The sequence below is a fragment of the Suncus etruscus genome, chromosome 7, assembly GCF_024139225.1.
Source record: "Suncus etruscus isolate mSunEtr1 chromosome 7, mSunEtr1.pri.cur, whole genome shotgun sequence".
Lineage (NCBI taxonomy): Eukaryota > Metazoa > Chordata > Mammalia > Eulipotyphla > Soricidae > Suncus > Suncus etruscus.
The window spans coordinates 68,261,713-68,284,586 of NC_064854.1; the positions used below are offsets into that span (position 1 = coordinate 68,261,713).

Below are 22,874 nucleotides of genomic sequence, written 5' to 3' on the forward strand. Positions count from 1 at the left end.
TTGGAGAAGAATGTGTATCCAGGTTTCTGGGGATGGAGTGTCCTATATATATCCACTAGGCCTCTTTCTTCCATTTCTCTCCTCAGGTCTAGTATATTCTTGTTGGATTTCAGTCTGGTTGACCTATCCAGTGTTGACAAAGCAGTGTTGAGGTCCCCCACAATTATTGTGTTGTTATTGATATTGTTTTTCAGATTTGTCAACAGTTGTTTTAAATATTTTGCTGGCCCCTCATTTGGTGCATATATGTTTAGGAGAGTTATTTCTTCCTGCTCTACATACCCCTTGATTAATATAAAATATCCATCTTTGTCCCTTACAACCTTCGTGAGTATAAAGTTTGCATTATCTGATATTACTATGGCCACTCCAGCTTTTTTATGGGTGTTGTTTGCTTGGATAACTTTTCTCCAGCCTTTTATTTTGAGTCTATGTTTGTTCTGACTATTCAGGTGCGTTTCTTGTAGGCAGCAGAAGGTTGGATTGAGTTTTTTGATCCATTTAGCCACTCTGTGTCTCTTAACTGGTGCATTTAGTCCATTGACGTTGAGAGAAAGAATTGTCCTGGGATTTAATGCCATCTTTATATCGAAATTTGTTGTGTCTTTTGGTCAGTCTTGTCTTAGATTAGGTCTTTCAGTTTTTCTCTTAAGACTGGTTTTGAGTCTGTAAAGTTTCTGAGCTGTTTTTTGTCTGTGAAACCATGTATTCTTCCGTCAAACCGGAAAGTGAGTTTTGCTGGGTACAGTATTCTAGGTGAAGCATTCATTTCATTCAGTCTTGTCACAATATCCCAACACTGCTTTCTGGCATTGAGTGTTTCTGGTGACAGGTCTGCTGTAAATCTCAAGGATGCTTGCTTGAATGTAATTTCCCCTTTTGATCTTGCTGTTTTCAGAATTCTGTCTCTATCTGTGGGATTTGTCATTGTGACTAGGATGTGTCTTGGGGTGGTTTTTCTTGGGTCTCTTTTGGTTGGTACTCGCTGGGTAGCTTCCGAATGTAGTTTCTTTGGGGTTCGCTTCCCAGGGCTCTGAGGAGAGCTTCCAGAGTTCAGGAAAGACAGAGAAGGGTAGGACAGGGCTCCCTTCCGGTGCTCAGTTCCTCAGAAGAAGCACAGCCCGGTGGAGATTCTGCAGGTACAGCATTCAGCACTCTGCCTGGAAACCCCCACCTGCAGCCATTTCTCACTCACTCACTGGCTCGCTTGGTAGCTTCCGAATGTAGTTTCTTTGGGGTTCGCTTCCCAGGGCTCTGAGGAGAGCTTCCAGAGTTCAGGAAAGACAGAGAAGGGTAGGACAGGGCTCCCTTCCGGTGCTCAGTTCCTCAGAAGAAGCACAGCCCGGTGGAGATTCTGCAGGTAGAGCAGTCAGCACTCTGCCTGGAAACCCCCACCTGCAGCCATTTCTCACTCACTCCGCCAGGAGTGATTTCTGAGAGCATAGTGAGCAGTAATCCCTGAGCATCACTGGGTGTGAACAAAAAACAAACAAAAAAAACAAACAAAAAAAAAGAAAAGAAAGAAAAGTAAAAGGAGAGAGAGAGAGAGAGAGAGAGAGAGAGAGAGAGAGAGAGAGAGAGAGAGAGAGAGAGCATACTTCTCTTCATCCTTGGGATCCAATATGCTTCTATGAATCTGCCAGGATTAATTCCTGACTGCAAAATAAGGAATAAACCCTGAACACACTGAGGTGTGGTAAAAAATAATAAAATAAAATAAGAAACCCACACACCACATACCTACTAATTTTATTATTATTATTTTAATTTAGAAGTTAATTTGGTTTTATTGCTAAAAAGTTGAGTATTCTGGGCATACTTTAACAACTATTCACTGGAAAATATTTAAAAATTTGTGAAACAGAATAAACCACTCTGATTCAGGATTAGTATTTAAAGTGAGAGGGAAAATAATCATTTATTCTAAAATCTGAAAGAACATGTATTTCTAGTCTAAAAGAGAATAGAGACATGCTCTTTATAAAATCAAACTAGACTTTTATTTCTCTGAAAATATAGGTGAAGCAACACGAGATATTTATACACATACAATAAAAAAGGATGATCAGTAAGGAATAATACAAGAGACTATCTATATAAATGTACTCAACGTACTAATGTAAGTCAAGCTAAGAAAAAGTTTAAAACAGCAGGGGATTAGAAAGGTAGTTTAGGGGTCAGGTATCAATGTCTTGTGTGCTGACATTTAAAGGCCCTTAGTCACATCCAAGTGTTGACCTGGAGACACAGCAGGATGCCACTTGTGATACAACTGCTGCTGAGCCCAAGAAATGGCAACTATTGTGCCCAAGCACTAAATCATCTGGCCTAGTTGGAAGTGTCACCAGAAGTGGTCCTCAGTCCCCAGCATGGGAAGAGATTCCAAAAACAACAATAATAACAACAAAGCAATAAGCTTATGTTTATGTTTCTTAATTAAAACAGAGAGACATACAATGTCAGAGTGAAGTACAGCAAGTAGGGACCTGTCTTGCCTAGACTGACTCTGGTCCAATCCCTTGCATCACAAATGGTCTCTGAGCATACCAAGAATAATTTTTCTTTCTTGCCTTTTTTTTTAATCCCATCAGCATGAGACACAAAGTTAAAACTTTGTTGATAGTTGAGTTTCATCATACAATATTCCAAAACTTACATTTTCACTAGTAATATTTCCAGCTACGCATTTCACTAGTTAAACTCATATCCACACCACACACCCACTCCCAGCCTGTCTCATGGCAGACACTTTTCTCCTGTCTCTCTGCCTTTCTGTGTGTGTGTGTGTATGTGTGTTTCTTTCTGTGTATGTGTGTGTGTCTCTTTTATTTTTTTAATGGCATGGTAGTTAGAAATACTGGTACTGAAGGGGCATCATGCTTATCAATTAACTTCCTTTCAATTCCCAATTCAAGAGTGATCATTTCAATTATGATTGTCATCATGGTTCCATTTCTAATTTAACTACACTTACCATCTATTATTTATATTGTTTGGGGGTATTATACATATTATAATATAATGATTTTTTTAATATCCAACAGATGAATTCATGTCTGTGCCTCTCCTCTGACTCATTTCACTGAGCATTATACTTGCCATGTTTATCCATGTATAAGCAAATTTGATTATTTCATTTTCCTAACAGCTGCATAGTACTCCATTGTGTGGATGTACCACTGTGTCTTTATCTACTCATCTGTTCTTGGGCACTTGGTTTGGTTCCATATTTTGGCTCTTGATAATAGTGCTGCAATGAACATATGAGTGCAGATGCCTTTTCTGCTCTGTGTTTTGAGTCCTTAGGATATATTCCTAGAAACAATATTGTTGGTCCAATCAAAAGTGCAATTTCTAATTTTTTAAGGAATTTCCATATTATTTTCCAAAAATGCTGGATCAGTCTACATTCCCACCAGCAGTAAATGAGAGTCCCTTTCTCCTGCATTCATACCAATCTAGTTGTATTTGTTCTTTGTGATCCAGTCTCTGTGGTGTGAAATGCTATCTTATAATTGTTTTAATTTGCATCTCTCTGATGATTAAGATGTGAAGCATTTCTTCATGTGCCTACTAGCCATCTATATTTCTTTGGGGAAATCTTTGCTCATCTTTTCTCATCATATTTTGATAGACTTGTATTTTGTTGTTGTTGTTGTTATCAGTGCCTTGTATATATTAGATGGGTATTATGTAAATAATTTATAAGATATATTGGGTGAATATCTTATCAGATCGGTATTACATTATCAAGATGCTTTTGTGTGAATAATTTCTCCTATTCCATGAGTGGTCTTTAGAGTGTATCACTGTTTCCTTTGAGGTTATAGACATTTCTTAATTTAATGTAGTTCCATTTTTATCTCTTCTTTAACTTGCATGGTCAGTGGTGTTTATATTTGAATCTTTTATTCTTTAGCTTCAATATCATAGAGAATTGTTCCAACGTTTTCCTCAATATACTTTATGGATTCAGGTATGATATCAAGATCTTTAATTCATTTTGACTTGACCTTTATGCATGGTGTTAAAGGGAGGTCTGAGTTCATTTAATTGAATATAACTGACTAGTTTCCCAAGTACTATTTGTTGAAGTGTCTTTCCTTTCTTCAATTAATATATTTTGTCCTTTCATCAAAAATGAACACTACCATATATATACGAATTCGTTTCAGGATGCTCAATTCTACAATTGATGTGAGATTCGATTTTTATAGTAGTAATATAATCACTACTGCTTTTTAGTAAAGTTTGAAACTGGGGGCAGTAATACCTCCAATTTTCTTTTAACTAAAGATTGAAGATTGCTTTTTTTTATTTGTTGAAGTTTATTGTTTCATATGAATTTCAGAAGTGTCTGACTTATTTCTTTGAAAAACATCACAAGTATCCTTATAGGAACTGCACTGAATCTGTACAATGTTGTGGAGAGTACTGCCATTTTGTTTTCCATTTCCTCATGTCTTTTATATCTTTAAGTAGTGTTTGTAATTTTTTTGTATAGGTCTTTCACTTCTTTAGTTAAGTTGATTCTGAGGTACTCAATTTTCTAAGGCACAATTATAAATTTGTGTTTCTTTTAATATATTTCTTTTCTTTATTTGTAGATAAAAATCATACTCTTACATGTTAATTTTGTAGTTTGCAATTTATTATACAAATCCATTGTTTCAAAAACAATATAGAGTCTTAAGGATTTGCAAAATATAGTATAACTTCATTTGCAAATAACAAGAACTTTCCTATCTGGATGGCCTTGATATCTTTTTCTTGCCTAATTGCATTGGCAACTACTCCCAAAAGTGAGCAACGTTGTACCAGAGGAAAGGCTTTTAGGTTTTCCCCAGATTATGTTTTCTGTGGACTTATGATAAATTACTATGACTATATTGAGAAAAATTTCTTTGATTTCCATTTTATTCTGAGTTTTTATAGCTAATGAATGCTGGAACTTGGCAAATACTTTATCTGCATCTATTGATATGATCATATGCTATTCCTTTTCTTTTTACTGATATGGTATATTAAGTTGATTGATTTCCTTATGGTAAATCATCTTTGCATTACTGGAATTAATCCTACTTGATAATAATGTATAATAACTTTGATGAATTGTTGCTTTTATTTGTTAGTATTTTGTTAAAGATCTTTGCATCTGTGTTCATTAAGTATATTGGCCTATAATTCACTTTTTTGGTGCCCCCCCCCTCTGTTTTTGGTAGCAAGGTGATGTCTACTTTATAGAATCTCTTTGAAAGTATTCTGCTTCTTCAATTTCCTGAAACAGACTGATTAGCATTGGAAGTAGATCCTCTTTAGACGTTTGAAGAATAAACTAGTGAATCCATATGGGCTAAGTCTTTGTTTTAGGGAAGAATTTTGATTACCATTTCAATTTCTTAAATAGTAAGAGATCTGTTCAGACATTCCAAATCATCTGATTAAGTCTTGGGAGGTTATAAGAGTCCAATAACTTAACCACTTCTATTTTCTCACCTTTTTTCATAGATATTCTCAAAGTAACCTCTGATGATACTTTGAATTTCTACAGTGTTGCTTTTAATTTCCCCTTCTTTCTTTACTGACTTGCTTTAAGTGTATTAGAATTCTGTCTCTTTGAGAGCCTTGCTAGTGGTTTATCAATATTGTTTAATTTTTTTAATGCACAAATTCTTGGTTTCTTTGATTCCTTGGATTGTCTTTTAGGGATTCCAGCTCATTAATTTCTGCTCTTAAGTTTTATTATTTCCTTCCTCATGCCTGCTTTGAGATCCTTCTGTTGTTCATTTTCACGTTTCTTTCGTTATACAGTCAACGTTTTTATGTGTGCCCATTCTTCCTTTCTAATTAAAGCTTGAAGAGCTATAAAATTTCCTCTTAAACTGCTTTTGCTGTGTTCCACCAAGATACCTCATAAACTCAATCTCATCTATTTCCTGAAATATTTTGATTTCCTCTTTGTTTTCTTCACTGGTTATTTAGTAATTAGCTCTTTAGTTTTCAGATGTTTCTTCAATTTGTGTGTGTGTGATTAACATCTATTTTCGTTTTTTTTTATGGCCACACCCATTTGATGCTCAGGGGTTACTCCTGGCTAAGTGCTCAGAAATTGCCCCTGGCTTGAGGGGACCATATGGGACACTGGGGGATCGAACCGCGGTCCTTCCTTGGCTAGCGCTTGCAAGGCAGACACCTTACCTCTTGCGCCACCTCACCGGCCCCTATTAACATCTATTTTCACTGTTTCATGGCTTGAGAATTTAGTTGGTATGATTTCTATTACCTTGAATCTGTGTGGTATGTTCTGTGTCCTATTATTTGTCTATTCTGGAGAATGTCCCAAGTGCACTAGAGAAGAATATATATTTGGCTTGGGGGATGAAAAATTCCTACATATATCTACTAAGCCCCTTTCTTCCATATCTTCCTTCCAATCAAATATTTCCTAACTAAGATTTATTCTAGTTGATCTACCGAGAAGTGTCCAAGCAGTGTTAAAGCCTATTAACTATTGTGTTACTATCATTATTGAAGCCTATTAACTATTGTGTTACTATCATTATCTTCCGTTAAGTCTATTAGTAGTCATTTTAAATATTGTGCTGGTGCCTCAGTAAGTACATATGTGTTTAGGAGTGTGAATTCTTTTGATGTGCAGGTTTCTTGATCATTAATAAATGACTGGTGCTCATGCTTACAACTTTTTTGAACCTAAATTTTATGCTATCTGATACTACTATGGTCCGACCCTCAGACTTTTTGAAGGTGTCATTTGCTTTAAGAATGGCCTTCCAGGGGCCAGTGAGGTGGTGCTAGAGGTAAGGTGTCTGCCTTGCAAGCAAGGACCGTGGTTCGATCCCCTGGCGTACCATATGGTCCCCCCAAGCCAGAGACAATTTCTCTGCGCTTAGCCAGGAGTAACCCCTGAGCATCATACGGGTGTAGCCCAAAAAACAAACAAACAAAAAAAAAAAGAAAAGAAAAAGAATGGTCTTCCAAGGGGTAGAACAGTGGTGCAAGTGGTAGGGCGTTTGCCTTGTGCACTTACCTAGGACAGACTGTGGTTAGATCCCCTGGCATCCCATATGGTCCCCCAAGCCAGGAGCAATTTCTGAGCGTATAGCCAGGAATAATCCCCGATCGTCCCTGGGTGTGAACCAACCCCCTCCAAAAAAGAATAAAATAAACAAATGGTCTTCCACCCTTTGGCTATAAATCTGTGTTTTCTCTGTTCATATGTGTTTCCTATAAGTAGCAGAATGTTTGGGCTCAGTTTATAATCCATTATGTCATTCTGTGCCTCTTAATTGAAGTATTTAGTTATATGACATAGAGAAAGACTATTGTCATGGAGTGCCCTCATGCCTCTTGCTCTTTCTCTTGCTCTCTCACATGAGGCCAGGAGAGCAGAGCCAGGCATAAGTCTTGAGCACTTCTTGGTGTGAAACATTGCCCCTTTCTCCAAAATATTTTAGGCAAATAAAAACAGTCTAGAAATCCACACATTACCAAAGAAAAAAAAATTAACTACTTCTCAAGTAATATGAAGCAAAATATTCTTTCAATTAGAATGTAATACCATGCATTCATTCTATAACAAGTCTGCCTTTTTCTGTACTAAACCATAGGCTTACTTCAAGTTTCACATATTATATATAAAGAAAATGGAAACTGAAGCACTAGTACAGTGGGTAGAGCATTTGCTTTTAACATGGCCAACCCAAGTTCAATCTCTGGCATCCCATATGGTTCCTGTGCAAGCCAAGAGTGATCCTGAATGCAGAGTCAGGAGTAACACTTGAACACTGCTGAATGTGGCTCCAAAACAGAACAAACAAAAATCCAGAGTGGGTATAGATAATAAAGAGTTTCACTAAATGTCTCCAGAAGTTAGAAAGACAATTTTGAACTTTACTTTCTCAGAATAATACTAACAGGTAGGTTATGATTTGCTAGGTTAATTTTGTCTAACAAACTACTTAACTTATAAACATTTTACATAAAACACCAAAATAAATTATGTTAGTTACCCATTACTTTTTGAACATTTGACATACTTTAGAAACAATATATAATTCCAATTTTTGTTTTTGAGGTCACACCTGGCAGTACACAGGTGTTACTCCTGGCTTCATGCTCAGAAGTCGCTCCTGGCAGGCTTGGGGGACCATATGGGGTGCCGAGATTCAAACCGATGACCTTCTGCATGAAAGGCAAACACCTTACCTCCATGCTATCTCTCCGACCCCATTGCTAATTATTTCTATGAAAAATAAAACTATAGATTACTGAATCAAACTCTAAATGTTTCTTAGAGATTAAAGACCATATATTTGTAAATTTAGACTCTGAATAAAGAGATTAAGGTCTCTATATAATAAAAAAAATACATACAGAAAGTTGCCCTGGTAAGACTTGTGGGGCATCTCTTAGAGCTCCAGGACTTGTTGGAGAAATAACAGAAATAGAAGGCCTTTCCATCTTCTGAGATTCAAAAGAACTAGAACCTAAAATAAGGAAAAACTGGTGATTCTTAGTAACACATTTCCAATTTAACACATTTCCAACTTATGTATTGGGCACAAAAATTTATATAAAATAATAAATGCATCAGTTATTTTTATAAAACCATAATTTAGAATAACCAACAATAGTAGGACATACTGTCACAGAATGGTTGTAGAAAGTTTGAAATTATTTTGGTAATTGCTAAATTTAAAGATATTCAAAAAGTTTTCAAATTGTACATTTCTAAAGAGTAGTATACAGTTTAGATTCTTGTATAAAGGCACATAAAACTGCGTTTAATGATAAAAAATATATTGACACACTTTTAATTATCTTGCCTAAGATGTTATCTACTATAAACAAGAGAATTAATCTTTTTGAATGTATATATATATGTGTGTGTGTGTGTATGTAATTTATGTAACAAATCCTAAAATTTCATCATTTGATTTTATAAAACAATTTTGTCATTGTTTTAAAATAAGATTTAAGATGCTATTTTGATCTTACAAATACATTTTCTGAATGTCTTAGAATTTTATTTCTAGAAATTCATAAGTGATTTGCTTCACAGACTGCTCTGTTCATGATTCAGCTATCCAGTGAAGTACTTCTTCCTTCCTTATGAAAGGCGTCTCTTTTCACAGATCATTCTTAATATATACCTTGACACATAAATATAAAAAAAACCCTGTAGGATGCAATTACATCAGAACAATAATATTGAACCCATACCTACATATTTTTGCTGAGGAAATGCTATATTCTGAGTATTGTCTCAGAATATGCCATGTAAACACTTTTAATACAAGAAAGGTTAGATTATGTCTCACAGTTCTTTATAGAATACATTTGGCTATCAGAAACTGCATTGATACTATAATTTTATTAAATTTTCTTAAAATAATATTTCTTGAGTCTCCATTCAATTACACTGTTGTATTCTGGTGACCTTTTTTCTAATATTATGGAGTCAGTTTATTTTTAAATATTATAAACACTATAAATTATTCAAACTCTTCATTAGCACCTTCCTATCAGTTTTAAGAAAATAAGCATATACTGACTCATATTTTACATCAAAACTGATATCTTCCCTAAAAAATGAAGATATACATTGTTGTGTATGGAAACATTTTTTGTTTTTTTGTGGGAGAACATTGTTCTAATCTTTAGTGTGAAGATCAGGGGTATAAATGAAGGATTTTGCTAGACAGTTTTTTTCTATGGTATGAAAAGAATGCTCACATTTGTTTCTAAACAAAGTACAAATATCTTTCCTGTTAATAGAAGCATTATCAGTATACATTGTTTGATTTACAAAACAATTCACCTGGCTTTAGGTAGTGCACAGACTTGATGAATAGATAGATATATTTCAAGTAAGAGTCCAGAGTTAAAAAGAGGTTAATTTTAACATCTGGAAGCTGTTCCTGTTCAGCTAGTCTCTGATGTAATTTAGGGGATTTAGAAAGGAGCTGAGTTTCCCTATCAGACCTCCTATTTCTGAGGAGAGTTGTTTTTTGTTTTTTTTTGTTTTTGTTTGTTTTTTTTTTGTATAAGGGGCAAATGAAGGAGAAAAGCTATATCAGAAAGGGATACAGATTTTATCCTAGTAAAAATTCAACAGTCCAAGGTTACATTCAGGCCAAACCTTTTTGATGTTAATTCTGAGGTAAAAATTAGTTAACAAGTACTCAAAGTCTTTTAGAGATGTCCCAAAAGCAGAACTGCAAAGGTATTTTAAAGACAAAGAGGTGTGGCCCAAAAAACATAACAAAACAAAACAAAAAAGACAAAGAGGAAAGAAGTTGTTTTTAAGTGTCTTTTGGGGCTGAGTTTTCCAGGTAAAGAGAAATTTAATCAAGGCTATATATTTGCCTGTAAAAGTCCTTTTGTTAGGAAGTAAAGAGTTCAACTATATACACACTTAGTACAACAGATGGGAGATTCATATTTAGGCCAAATAAATGTTTGTTTCTAAGCATGAAGAATGTTAGCTTCACTAACAGAAATCATGGTCAGTCATCCATGCTGAGAAAGTCTTCTCGGTTATGTTACTGACCCTACCCTGATCAGTGATTGTGCCTTACCCTAGGGTGTGGCCTGGCATTCTGCTCCCACCCCAGGGTGGTACCTGATTCCGCTCCCACCATTGGGTGGTATCTGATCCCACCATTGGGTGGTACCTGATTCTGGGGCATAAGAGCAAGGGCCTGTGAAAGGTGAGGGGCTTTTTTCCTGAGGCCTATTCTTAGACCTTTTGGCTTCGGCCTCTTCTCGGAATAAAGAGCTGTTTTCTTCGGAAGCCTGACTGCCTGTTGGCTATCTTCCTGCCGCATTCTCAGAACCGCAGGCTGAACAGGGTAATAGATGCGTGCTCTGAGCTGGAGGAGAAAGGCCTCATCCTCCATCTCTCCATCAGTCAACTTCATCAGGGGCTGACTTGCAACAATACATATGATATAGTTCCTTATCTCTAGTTTGTTTATCCTATCCATGTATATATATATATATATATATATATATATATATATATATATATATATATATATATATATATATATATACACTTCACTCTCTTATAACCATAATCTGTTTTACCCTCATAGTCTTATGTATTATATTTCTATAAACTGGGTTTGATAATATACTTGGTGATATAATACAAGTGTTATTGAATTCATGCTGCTTCTTTGCAAAGTCTATACTTGGCTCGCTTACATGTTCTTATAAATCCTTCCCTATCTAACCTTTATTAGATACATTACCATCTTAAAGGGAGTGTCTTTAATTGACTGCAGAGATGATTCAGCTCTTAGTCTCATAGGTTCATAACCCCTTTATATCCAATCAACTTGACCTTTACATCAACTACTCACTACTATGACCTTGTAGATAATGTTTGATTGAGGCATGGAGGTCTCATATAGTGCTCAGGGGATCGATGGTCTACTTTTGGTGATAGTCAATTAGGTTGCTTTCCTGATCAAATCAGCAATGCAGAAATTTCATGTTATTTTGCTTTAGTACAATTATTTGGTTTTATGGTTTATTTGTGCTTTATTAGGCAATGCTCAGGGGTTACTCCTGGCTCTGTGCTCAAAAATTGCTCCTGGCAGGCATGAGGAACCATATGGGATGCCAGGATTTGAACCACTATCTGTCCTGAATTGGCTGCATGCAAGGCAAACACCCTACTACTGTGCTAGCTCTTCGGCCCCATGATTATTTGTTAATGGGCATATTTACTTTATTAGACCACTCATGAGAACCAAGCTATTTGCCAAAGTTCATCATTCAATATCATAATAAATTTTATCCATAGATGACAGAACAATTACTAATTAAACCCACTGAATATACCAAATTTATGATTTAAAGAACTACTGCCAGTAAAGACTTTGGTAAAGGTATATTAAAACTACAAAAATAGCCTAAAATAGATGTTTTTTTTTTTGGTTTTCAATATATTTGTTATGGTTTCAAAGATCTTCTGCAAGATCATTGAAGACAACCTTAGTATGGTAATATCAATTCAAGTTGTTAATAACAAAATAATCTCTTATAAGGTTAATCTTCATTTTTATTTCATCTAAGATATTTTACAGTAACAAAAATATCTTTATACTCACTAGACTCCAGTGGAGGGTGAGAGCTTTCAGGAATCCGTGGAATGTCACTAAAAGGAAAAGTCACTGGTGAAAATTTCATTTAGAAAGCTATCCTGCCTGAGCTTCTCATAACCTCATTTTACTGCAGTAGTCTGAAAAATCCTTTTTGATTTTTATAGTTGTAGGAATGGAGAAGAATCACAATTTGGGAAAGGCAGGAATGTAAAGCACCACACACTCACACACACAAATTGCAGTAAAATTTAGTTTTTGTATTTATAAGCAATAAACTTTAATATGACAACAACTGCTTAATATTGTGGCTGAACTTGCCACAATATTTTTACTCCCAAAACTCAGGTTTTGGAAATTAAAAATATTAAGGCAATATTTTAATTAATTTCTATAAAAATCAAAATGACACACTGTAAGAACCAGTAATATGCTTTAAACACATCTGAAAGAGTTTACTGAGTGAAAATAATGAAAAGATTTTTGATATTAAAATAATATGGCAAATATCATGGGCAAAGTTAATAAAATAAAAAGGATGAATTGCTTTTGAAATTAAAAATGTTAGAAGCTTGCAACAAAAAAGCTTATTTTATATATGTGGATATCAATTCCTATTCACATATAAACCTATATAGAGAATTGGATCTCTATACGGAAATTAGCTAAATATATATGTCCATTTACTACATAACTGGAAAGTACTTATGAGCACACCCATTCCTGTCACACTCTCATTTTACTCTGAATAAATATTTAGCCTCTGCTTAAGCACCACCCATTGTAGCCTTAAGAAATCTAGACCAACTTGGTTTAAGAAGTAAAATTCACAAAATTACTTTATCCCTGGTTTTTAATTATATTGTATTATTAAGTTAAGGATAGTAATATTCAAATACAAACTTTACATTTTAAAGAAGACTAGAGTTAGGTACTAACTTAATGATCAGTTGATTACAAATATCTGCTACTTACCTTGCACCTAAATTAAATTTAAATTAATTAAAATTAAATTAATTTAAATTCTATTTGGATTTGGGGGAGAATAAAAAATTGCTTTTATTTGTTTGATTTTTAATTTTTACTTTTATGGGACAATTTTATAGCTATGTATAACTTTCTTCATGTAAATGGCAATATATTCTGTGTTTTATAACATTAAATGTCATAAAACTAATAGCATGTAATATTTTATGTAATTTATAATCTAAATCATAATACTTATTATTATAGAAACTATATATAACTTAATTTAATCTATTTAAATATAACATTAATTCTAAAACAAGTTTTTGATAGTATAGAATTAAGAAATTAGCTTTCAAATAATTCACAGAAACAATTTTATTCTAAACCATGAATAAGCTTTGGGTTTTGTCAGTAAAATGAGTACTGTACAGAATTTAATATTTATAAGTTGTTTTGAATAAAATTATATGTGATATTATTTAAGGTAGTATATTCTGGCACAAATTTACACCTGACATTTAGCATGAACCTTCTTAATTAATTCTACTAACAAGAGGTAGAATAATTTAAATAATCATTTTACAAATATAAAACCTAGAGATATTGTTTTGGTAGGTTTATATAATCAATATATTAATATATATAATGCATGTTTATTTAGGCTATAATTATGATGATTTTTGGAATAATGCTACTAAACTATGAATAAATATTATCTTACTGCTTAATTGTAGAATTACAATAAGTTTAATTATAGGTAGTATTATTCTTCTAATTGATTAATCTTCAAATTATCTGGAAAATTAATGGCACATTTGGTTTTTAACTCAAATATAATCTCTGTATTTCATATTCCTTCGAATTTAATAAACCAGAGAAGTTTTAAGATTCTATAGGTATTTTGATTTTTGGACCACATACAGCCAACTGTGTTGAAGCTTACCTACCCCTGGCTCTTTTCTCAGGATCACTCCTTGTAGGGTCAAGGGACCATCTGAACTGTCATAGAATCTACTTATACTAAGCCATTGTACATGTACATATAGTACCCGTTGTACTATCATGGAGGCCCAGATTCTGTTGTGCTTAATATTTTTTAATTATTTTCAGACCAGGTTCAAAGTAATAAAACATCATTCCAGTCAACTCTAATTAAAATATCAATGATATTTTCATTGATTATTTTTAAACTATTATATATAAAGTACTTGACAATGGGTACATGGTATGTTTTAAATTCTAGTTTTATGCTTTTTTCATTTACAATTTACTTACCTTTTTTCCAGCCTCATATTTACCTTTCTACTAAAAATATGTCATGTTAAACTAGCAAAAATTATATAGTGATGCTATTTTTTAAATCTGCTTGGAATGTACAGTACTTGACAAATATATTCAATGTATATTCTTAAAAATAACTCCTGAAAATATTATGTAACTGCCATTAGTTTATAATTATATATGTCACTATGACAATTATTTTTAACTGATCATACATTTTTCAGTCCTCTAAAACTTAGGGTAATTATATTTTCTTGCATGTTTTCCAATGATATATAATCTGGAGGACACTAAAAATTTAACGTGACTATGTTTTAAGATAATTTAAGATGACCTTCCTTTCAATATAAAATGTCTTGAATTAGTACATCTATAATACCTTTGAAAACATGTTGACAAAGGGTAATTTACAAAATTACAAGTAAATACTGTCAACTTTAATGAATTAACTATAAATGATGGCTATGAAAGTATGAACTATAAAACTAGTCATTTTGCACTTAGTTTAAAAAGCTAGTGTTATTGGGAAATTTGGAAATAAATATAGGAAACATTAAAGGGGTGTAAATAATTAAGCTATGCTAAAATTAAAGTTTTGAAAACATACTTATTAATATGACTAATCAAAATGTCAAATACGTCACACTTGTTTGGCTTTTGAGTCAGAAGTATACCTGATTAAAGTAAGGGGAAATTATTCTATATTTTATGATCATAATAAAAAAGTAGGAATATATATTTTAACATATATATTTCACTATACTATATAGAACAATAACTTAAGATCATTTTCCACCTAGAGATTACATCTCAATTTGAGATGTGAGCTGTTTTTTCTGAACTAGAAAAGCTCATGTTTTCTCTTGAGCACTTATTCCCTTCACATTTCTCTATGTAAGTTTTTTCAAATAAAACTATTCTACTTCACTGAAAACAATTTTTAGTGACTTCATCAGGAAAAATTACTTATTAAATTTAAATTATTAAAAATAATTCTGTATTAAAGAAAGTAATTTTATTTTATATATCAGTTCTGAAAATACAAAAGGCACTTTCTATTATTCCACTTGTTGAACTAATGAGATTCTAAAATGTCTAAAACAAATTCATTAATCAAGTTTAAAAATTAATTTAAAAATCTAAAATATATGTCCATAATTGAAGAATATACTATTCATGTTAACATGTACTGCATGAATGTATAAACTTTTTAAAACCCTAAAAATACATGTAATTTACTAAACTTAATAAGTAAGTTTTTTTTAGCCTTACCCAATAGGCCTTGAAACAATAATTTCAACTTGAGGTTCTGATTTTGATTCTAAAATAATGTTGTAAACTTCTTCATTTGTAGCTCCCGGCAGGGGTTTACCATTCCATTCTAGAACTTCATCCCCTTGAATTTAAAGAAAAGGGTATTTTTTACCTTATATACTCTGTTTATTTTTCTTATCTTTTCTCTTTTTTTTAAACAAAGAAATGCAAAACATATACAAATAATTTATCTGTCTTGGATCTGGTTTCAAAAGCAAATTAATTGCCATATAATGTCAGCTAAATGGTTCTGCTAAACACCTTAATTTTTCTTTCTTTTTATTTTTCCTTTTGCCTATAGAATATTGCTGGCTAATGGAAACAATACAATATAAACTATCTTTATCTTTTACATAAGCCAGAAATAATATAAAAATAATCTCATGCTATGGGATGGAATCAGCACAGCCTATTTGGAAACGTTAAAAAATAATAGTAGCAGCATATCTTCATCTAATAAAAATAGGTGGTTTGTATGTGAACGATTCATATTAAACTATACATAAATATTGGTTTACTATTAGTAGAAATAATAACTAATATGTGTTAGTATGAATTTTCCAATATAAATCATGCTTCATCATCTTTACCAGATACAGAACTGAATAAAAATGCATGAAAGAATTTCATTTCATCCCTATTGGGTAACGCAGATAGCTATGGCAAAGTTACAAAGCAAGCAGATGTAAAACTGTTGCATGACAGTTAACCCACTTCCAGATGTTCAAATAACCTATGTTCTATACATTATACCATTAACATTAGGCAAAATTAGAAAATATTTTCAAATAATAAAAATATTATAGTTCTTAGTAATTTCTTGGATAATCTATACAAGGGCTAACTGTAGTTTAGACTTTTCACCAAAGATCATTTAGAAAAAAATAAACGTTTTGCAAAAATATTTATATTAGATTTTGGTTCTAAATGGTTTTCTGACCAGCACAGTTACATTATCAATGAAATATCCCAGCCTCTGTGACATATTGAAGTGTCATAACTTTTTCATGCTTCTGTTTATTTTGTTCTTTTCAGTACCTGTAACAGTTGAGTAGTTAAGTAAATATGTTAGGCAAATAATGGATTTATTCCATTAAACATTTAAAAAACAATCATAAACATAAAACACATATTATTCTTAAGCCCTTAAATATTTATTTTACTTTGCTAATACTATTTTAAAGTAATTTTCTACAATTATTTGCTTTCTGAATAATAAATAAGTAATCATCAAGGGTTTTGAGAAATAGTTCAACCAGTAGTTGTCAGGCTTTGAGTTTAATAGCTGGTACCAGATGGTTTCTAAGCACCACAAAGTATGTTGTTGAGACAGTCTAGCCAGGACAGAGAAAAGATTTATTCTGGTGGTTCTGGAGCCCTAAATTTGGAGCATTGCTGCCTGATGTAGGTTTGATTTTTGGTAGGGTTGGTTTAAGTCTCTGTGGATTATAAAATGTGGGTTTCTTTTCTAAATTCAAAAGTCTTTATTAAGGAAAAGGGAAAGGAATGCAAGGAAGCTCCCAGTTCAGGGGAGCGATTTTCTAAAGAAAGACCCCATTTTATAAGAGGATATCTGTAAAGCTTATATGATACTTGTATAGTTTAGTAAAAGTATGGCTATTATCAATAATTAAATAACTTCTAATAGTTTGTCATAAGAAGATAGTGCTTAAGTCTTTCAAATAGGAATACATAAACTTCAATAGATATAATTATGAATGACGCAACCTAGAAGATAATTTTAATATAAAATTAACATAATGATGGATTTCTTTATAAACACATCACTTTATTTCATATCACTTACTTATAAGCCAGAAAATAGTTGTTTTAACAATATTTATATATTAGTAATTTCTCCAGAGAGTATGGGGTTCTTTTGTTTTGTTTTTTGGGCCATACCCAGTGATGCTCAGGGGTTACTCCCAACTATGCACCCAGAAATCACTCCTGGCTCAGGGGACCGATGATATGGGACACTGGGGATAGAATCCAGGTCTGTCCTATGTCAGCTGCGTGCAAGGCAAATGCCCTACTGCTGTGCAATATTTCTCCAGCCCCAGAAAATCATATGTTTTATAATGAGATACATATGAAAAGAAGAATAGGATAGATAACAAACTGGAAAGAGCATTGTAATAATGAGAATTCAGTTCAATCATAGCAAGACATGTTTCTCAAGCAAGGAGTGAACCCTGACCTCTATGGTGTGAACCAAAAAAATTAAAAAGAGCAAAGAAAATTTTTCTGGTCTTATGACTGGTGGAAAAATAATAAAGACTCAAATATCATTATAAACTATGTTAAGATACATTCCTAGGGATTTATCTGAAGAACAGAAGTAGAGCCAGATTATAATTAACTACCATTCCATTCAGATGCCAAGGAGTAGTTTATCATTAAGACATTGTATATGCTTTTTAAGGATGAAAATGACTTCAATAAGCAAAGCAAGATTTAAAAAAATATATATATATAAATAAACAAGGAAACAAAAAACGGGATAGCTCTCTAAGAATGTATATAACAGGGGCAGAATGCCATAATTAGATTATTGTTTATATGAATGAATGTTAATAAGTAGCTATAATTGTTAGAAGACAAAATTACAGATATTGCATGAATAACATAATCACTGGGAAATAGTGAAAAGTCTCAAAAAGAAGAGGTCTTTGTAAATTTTGTGCATTTTTGGATGCTACTAAATCAATAATAATGGCAATCAATAACAATAACATGTTATTGTAATCAATAACATGGCAAGATGTGTCCAACAGACCTGTGGTAGAGAGAAATTGTTAACTTCATAGTGGGCAAAATATTGTAACACATGATAAATACTGTAAAGATTTCTCCCTAAAACAGTCTTAAGACCATAATAATGAAAAAGAAAATTATTACATGTACTATATATAGATATATAGTAAGAATACAGATATCGAAGAGAAGCTAAGGTAATGAAAAAACACATAGCAGTATGTAGTCTTTTATTAAAAAAATAACACAAAATCGAGTCACTATTGTAATATTCTGATCTGCACATTCAGATTTCAATTTATAAATCTGGTTTACATTAGTGCATTTAGCAAAAGATTATTTTTAAGGATTATTTCTGAGTCAGTAAACAAAGACTTATTCTATTGACATATTTACTCCTTACTGTAGGATTTGCTGCTTCACTCCTAACTAACCCCTAATCAAAAACAAGTGTATTATATACTTCACATCTACAAAGCTAAATGTATAGTAAAATTTGCTGTTTTAGGTTTCCCCCATCTAAAATCTATAGCACAAATAAGGAAAATAAAACTAAATGAATTAATACGTTAGTAATCAATTACAAAAAAAATATCAATTGGTCATAATTTTCTTAAAGGTTTAAATAATTAAAATATTAAGGTATAAGATTGAAAAATATACAATAATATTTCCCCAGATTATGAATACTTAATTCTACAGTTTATGTTACTATCTTCCTTTATATTTGTCTAACAAACAAGCAAACAAGCAAAAATTTTGCTCTAGCCAAAATATTCCTAATAAATCTGAAGTAAATTAAAAAATATTAAAATACTTTCTTTTATTTATTTATTTATTCATTTATTTATTTATTTATTTATTTTGGTCACACCTGATAACGCTTATGATAACTCCTGTCTATGTGCTCAGAAATTGCTCCTGGCTTGGGGGGCCATACAGGAATCCGGAGATTGAACAGAGGTCTGTCCTGGGTCAGCCACGTGCAAGGCAAACCCCCTGCAGCTGCTCTAGTGCTTAGGCCCCAATATTAAGATACTTTTAACCAAAATGAAAAATGAAGTAGGTACAAAAATACATTTTAAAGTTTATTTCTACCTATGGAACAGTTAAATATATTAACTTATTAAATACTTTAGTGTAAATGTTAAAGTCACAGCAGCATAATATAAATTTCTAAATAGCAAGAATTAACTTATCTGGAGGAGCATTGTCACAAATAAAAAATACATATTTAGTTTCTGTAAGAACTGTGATCATGATTATGTTACATGGGGCCAGAGCAGTGGCGTGAAGCAGTAGGACTTGCCATCACTAACCTAGGATGGACCGAACTTCCATCCCTCAGCGTCCCATATGGTCAAGCCAGGAGTAATATCTGAGCACATAGCTAGGAGTAACTTCTGAGCGTCACCGGGTGTGGCCCAGAAAACCAAAAAAATAAAAAATAGTGTTCTTTAACCACTATTAAGATATATATCATTAACTGTAGTTTAAAATATAAATTAAATTATTGTTGACTTATTTTAACATGGAAAATTATTTTACATTTTTCTGTCAATATTGTAAAAGTCAAGTGTAAAAGTGAGTAATTCTTCAGCATTTGGTTTTATTTATTTTTAATGTATAAAAAAGAACTACTCTCTGCAAAGTGCTATTAATGTATCCATTGTTACAATAGTAAGTATACATATAAGGAAAATAATCTCTATTCATGAATTAGTATTAGTCATTTACTTTATTATAAAAATATATTCAAATTAAAAACCACCAACTCATGCAGAGTATATGCACTATATAAATGTTTAAAATAAAACCATTACCTGCTCTTAAATGTCCAACTACATCTGCAAGGCTTCCCTTCTTTACTTTGGTGATGAAGGCCCCAAGGCGTCCTAAGTCGGTCATTTTTCCTCCAACAACCTGAATAATCATAAATTAATAAGTTCCCTAGATTCATACTAAAAGTTAAGTTTATTAGTTTGAGGAACTGACCATACAATTATTTATGATGTACTTAAAATTGAATGTAGGGACATCAATGTATCTCTTTTTACAAAGAAGCTGACAATGTAGTTTTGAAAACAAAACAATATCTCATTTTATTTTAGATGACCATACATATTCCAGAGATGTTTAAGTGTCAATTATGTATAATGACCTGCAATTGAGGCACCATAAATAGTTTTCAAAGACTCCACGTCCTTACTACTTACCTGTTTGCATTGTTTATGGCTTAATTTTAATCCACTAAACTCATTAGCTTAATTTCTAAATATGGTAATGCCTTACTGTCATATCAGAGCTCTATATATTTTAAATATTTTCAGTATAACATAGGTCTAAGACCATAAAGATTTGGGAAGAAAACAATCAAGAATGGGATATTTACCGGGAGCAATTTAGAGGGGAGCAAAAGGTAATTTTTTTTTTGCTTTATCACTATTAATAACAAAACTAATTTGAAATATTTATATGTTAAAAACAAATTCTGAAAGTTAGAGCCATATTACTAAATATACAAGGTACACTTGACTTTTCCACTGTTCCTATAATCTGAAAGTTTGTGTTTGCTTTCATAATGCTACAACATATAATTAAAAGAGGAAAGCATACTTTCTATGGCTAAACTTGACTTAAAATTCTTAGGGATATCTGTTTGATTAGCTGTAATCAGAATTATTTTTCAGTAAGAGAAATGTATGGCAATTCTCAAAAAGACTCATTATATGGTTACTATTAACTAAAAATAAATTTAGCTGAATTAATAGTTTATTGCTTAGAAGATGATTTGTTTGAAGATAATTTACAATTATCACACAATTGCAAAAAATCTCTTGGCAAATAATTTTAAAGTCATTTACTTGCATATTTCTTTAAGTCTCACAGCAAATAAAACTTATTTAACATACATGTGCATATATAGCAAAGCTAGGTACATATTTCTCTCCTATATTCAAACAATATTTTGTGATTAGTTTTTCAGTTTATCTTTTAGAAGTATACTAATAAGTTTTTATTAGATATTCTTATTTAAAGCACTGTATTTACTAAGTTATTCATAATTAAATTTTAGATGTACAATGTTTTAATATCAATCTTACCACTAGTGTCAACCTCCCTCCACCAACGTTCCCACAGTGCATCCCATATTCGCGACCTTGCCCCAGCCTGCCATCATAACAAGTACCTTTTAAGTTTGGTTGTTAAAATTGGTTGTCATGATTTCATTGTTGTTGACTCCATGGTTTGGATATTTAGTCTGTCATTCCTTATCACCAACAATGCACCTGATTCCCCTGAACCTTATTCTTGTTATATATCACATCTATTTTTCCCTTCTTGATGCAATTTATTTCCTTCTTACTCTACTGTGGGGCCAACAGTATTCTAGACAACCTCAGTTTTAACCATTTCATATTCTCATACAGTTTTCTCTAAATACCACATCTGAGCAATATCATCCTATATCTTTTTTGTAAATTATATCACTTAACATGATATTTCAAATTTAGTATATTTTAAAAATATATTTTACTCTATATTACCAAATATTCATTTGAATTCAAGAAATCATCTATTTAATGTTATTTAGTGTTGCTTTTCAAAATATAATAAAAAATTAAAAGACATACCTAACTTTACTACTATCCATTACTACTTTTTAATGGGATGCCGAGAATCGAACCACGTCCCTCACGGGTCAGCCCTGTGCAAGGCAAATGCCCCACCGCTGTGCTATCTCTCTGGCCCCTTATTGACTTATTTTGATTTTGAAGTTAAAATTACTTTGGAACAGTTAAACAAATTTCTAGAAATAAAATCAAATATACCATAAAAATGAATATATGAACAAATTATAACCAAAATTTTTATTTTGACAAGGAAAGAAATACAATGAAATATTAGTGTTAGAAAAATTTTAGAAAACTTTAGAAAACATACTTACTTTCAAACCAAGTAATGCACCTGATTCTTTGGGCATGGTTGCTCTTTTATTAAGAATAACACGTCCAATTAATCGGTCCCCCTCTTTCGATGGTTGCCACGTTACAGGATGCTATTAAAAAATGAAAAGAAAGGTTTAAAAATAAAATTTTTTAAAAGTGGAAATTTATACTAATTTCCGTTAGACTATTTTAGTATGATACAATTCCTAAGTTAAAAGATATTCTAGAACTTTTTATTTTTATTTTTATTTATTTATTACTTTTTGGGTTTTGGATCACATTTTAGTATGATACAATTCCTAAGTTAAAAGATATTCTAGAACTTTTTATTTTTATTTATTTATTTTTTTTTAAATATGGAACGCTTCACGAATTTGCGTGTCATCCTTGCGCAGGGGCCATGCTAATCTTCTCTGTATCGTTCCAATTTTAGTATATGTGCTGCCGAAGCGAGCACTTATTTTTATTT

At 32.1% G+C, this 22,874-nt stretch overlaps 1 protein-coding gene and 1 non-coding gene across 36 annotated transcripts in view; both read right to left on the reverse strand.

Annotated features, from left to right (window-relative positions):
- Positions 1-22,874, reverse strand: part of RIMS1 (regulating synaptic membrane exocytosis 1) — a 577,010-nt gene that overhangs the window by 205,071 nt on the left and 349,065 nt on the right. For all 35 annotated transcript variants that reach the window (XM_049776802.1, XM_049776777.1, XM_049776781.1 and 32 more), the window contains 5 exons: positions 22,405-22,515; positions 20,279-20,378; positions 15,657-15,780; positions 12,144-12,190; positions 8,395-8,507 (listed from right to left, as the gene is read on the reverse strand). In XM_049776802.1, coding sequence (XP_049632759.1) covers positions 8,395-8,507; positions 12,144-12,190; positions 15,657-15,780; positions 20,279-20,378; positions 22,405-22,515 — 495 coding nt within the window. The remainder of the gene's footprint in view (positions 1-8,394; positions 8,508-12,143; positions 12,191-15,656; positions 15,781-20,278; positions 20,379-22,404; positions 22,516-22,874) is intronic.
- Positions 22,756-22,862, reverse strand: LOC126015027 (U6 spliceosomal RNA). The gene has a single exon (XR_007497935.1). It is a non-coding gene; the product is annotated as a U6 spliceosomal RNA (small nuclear RNA).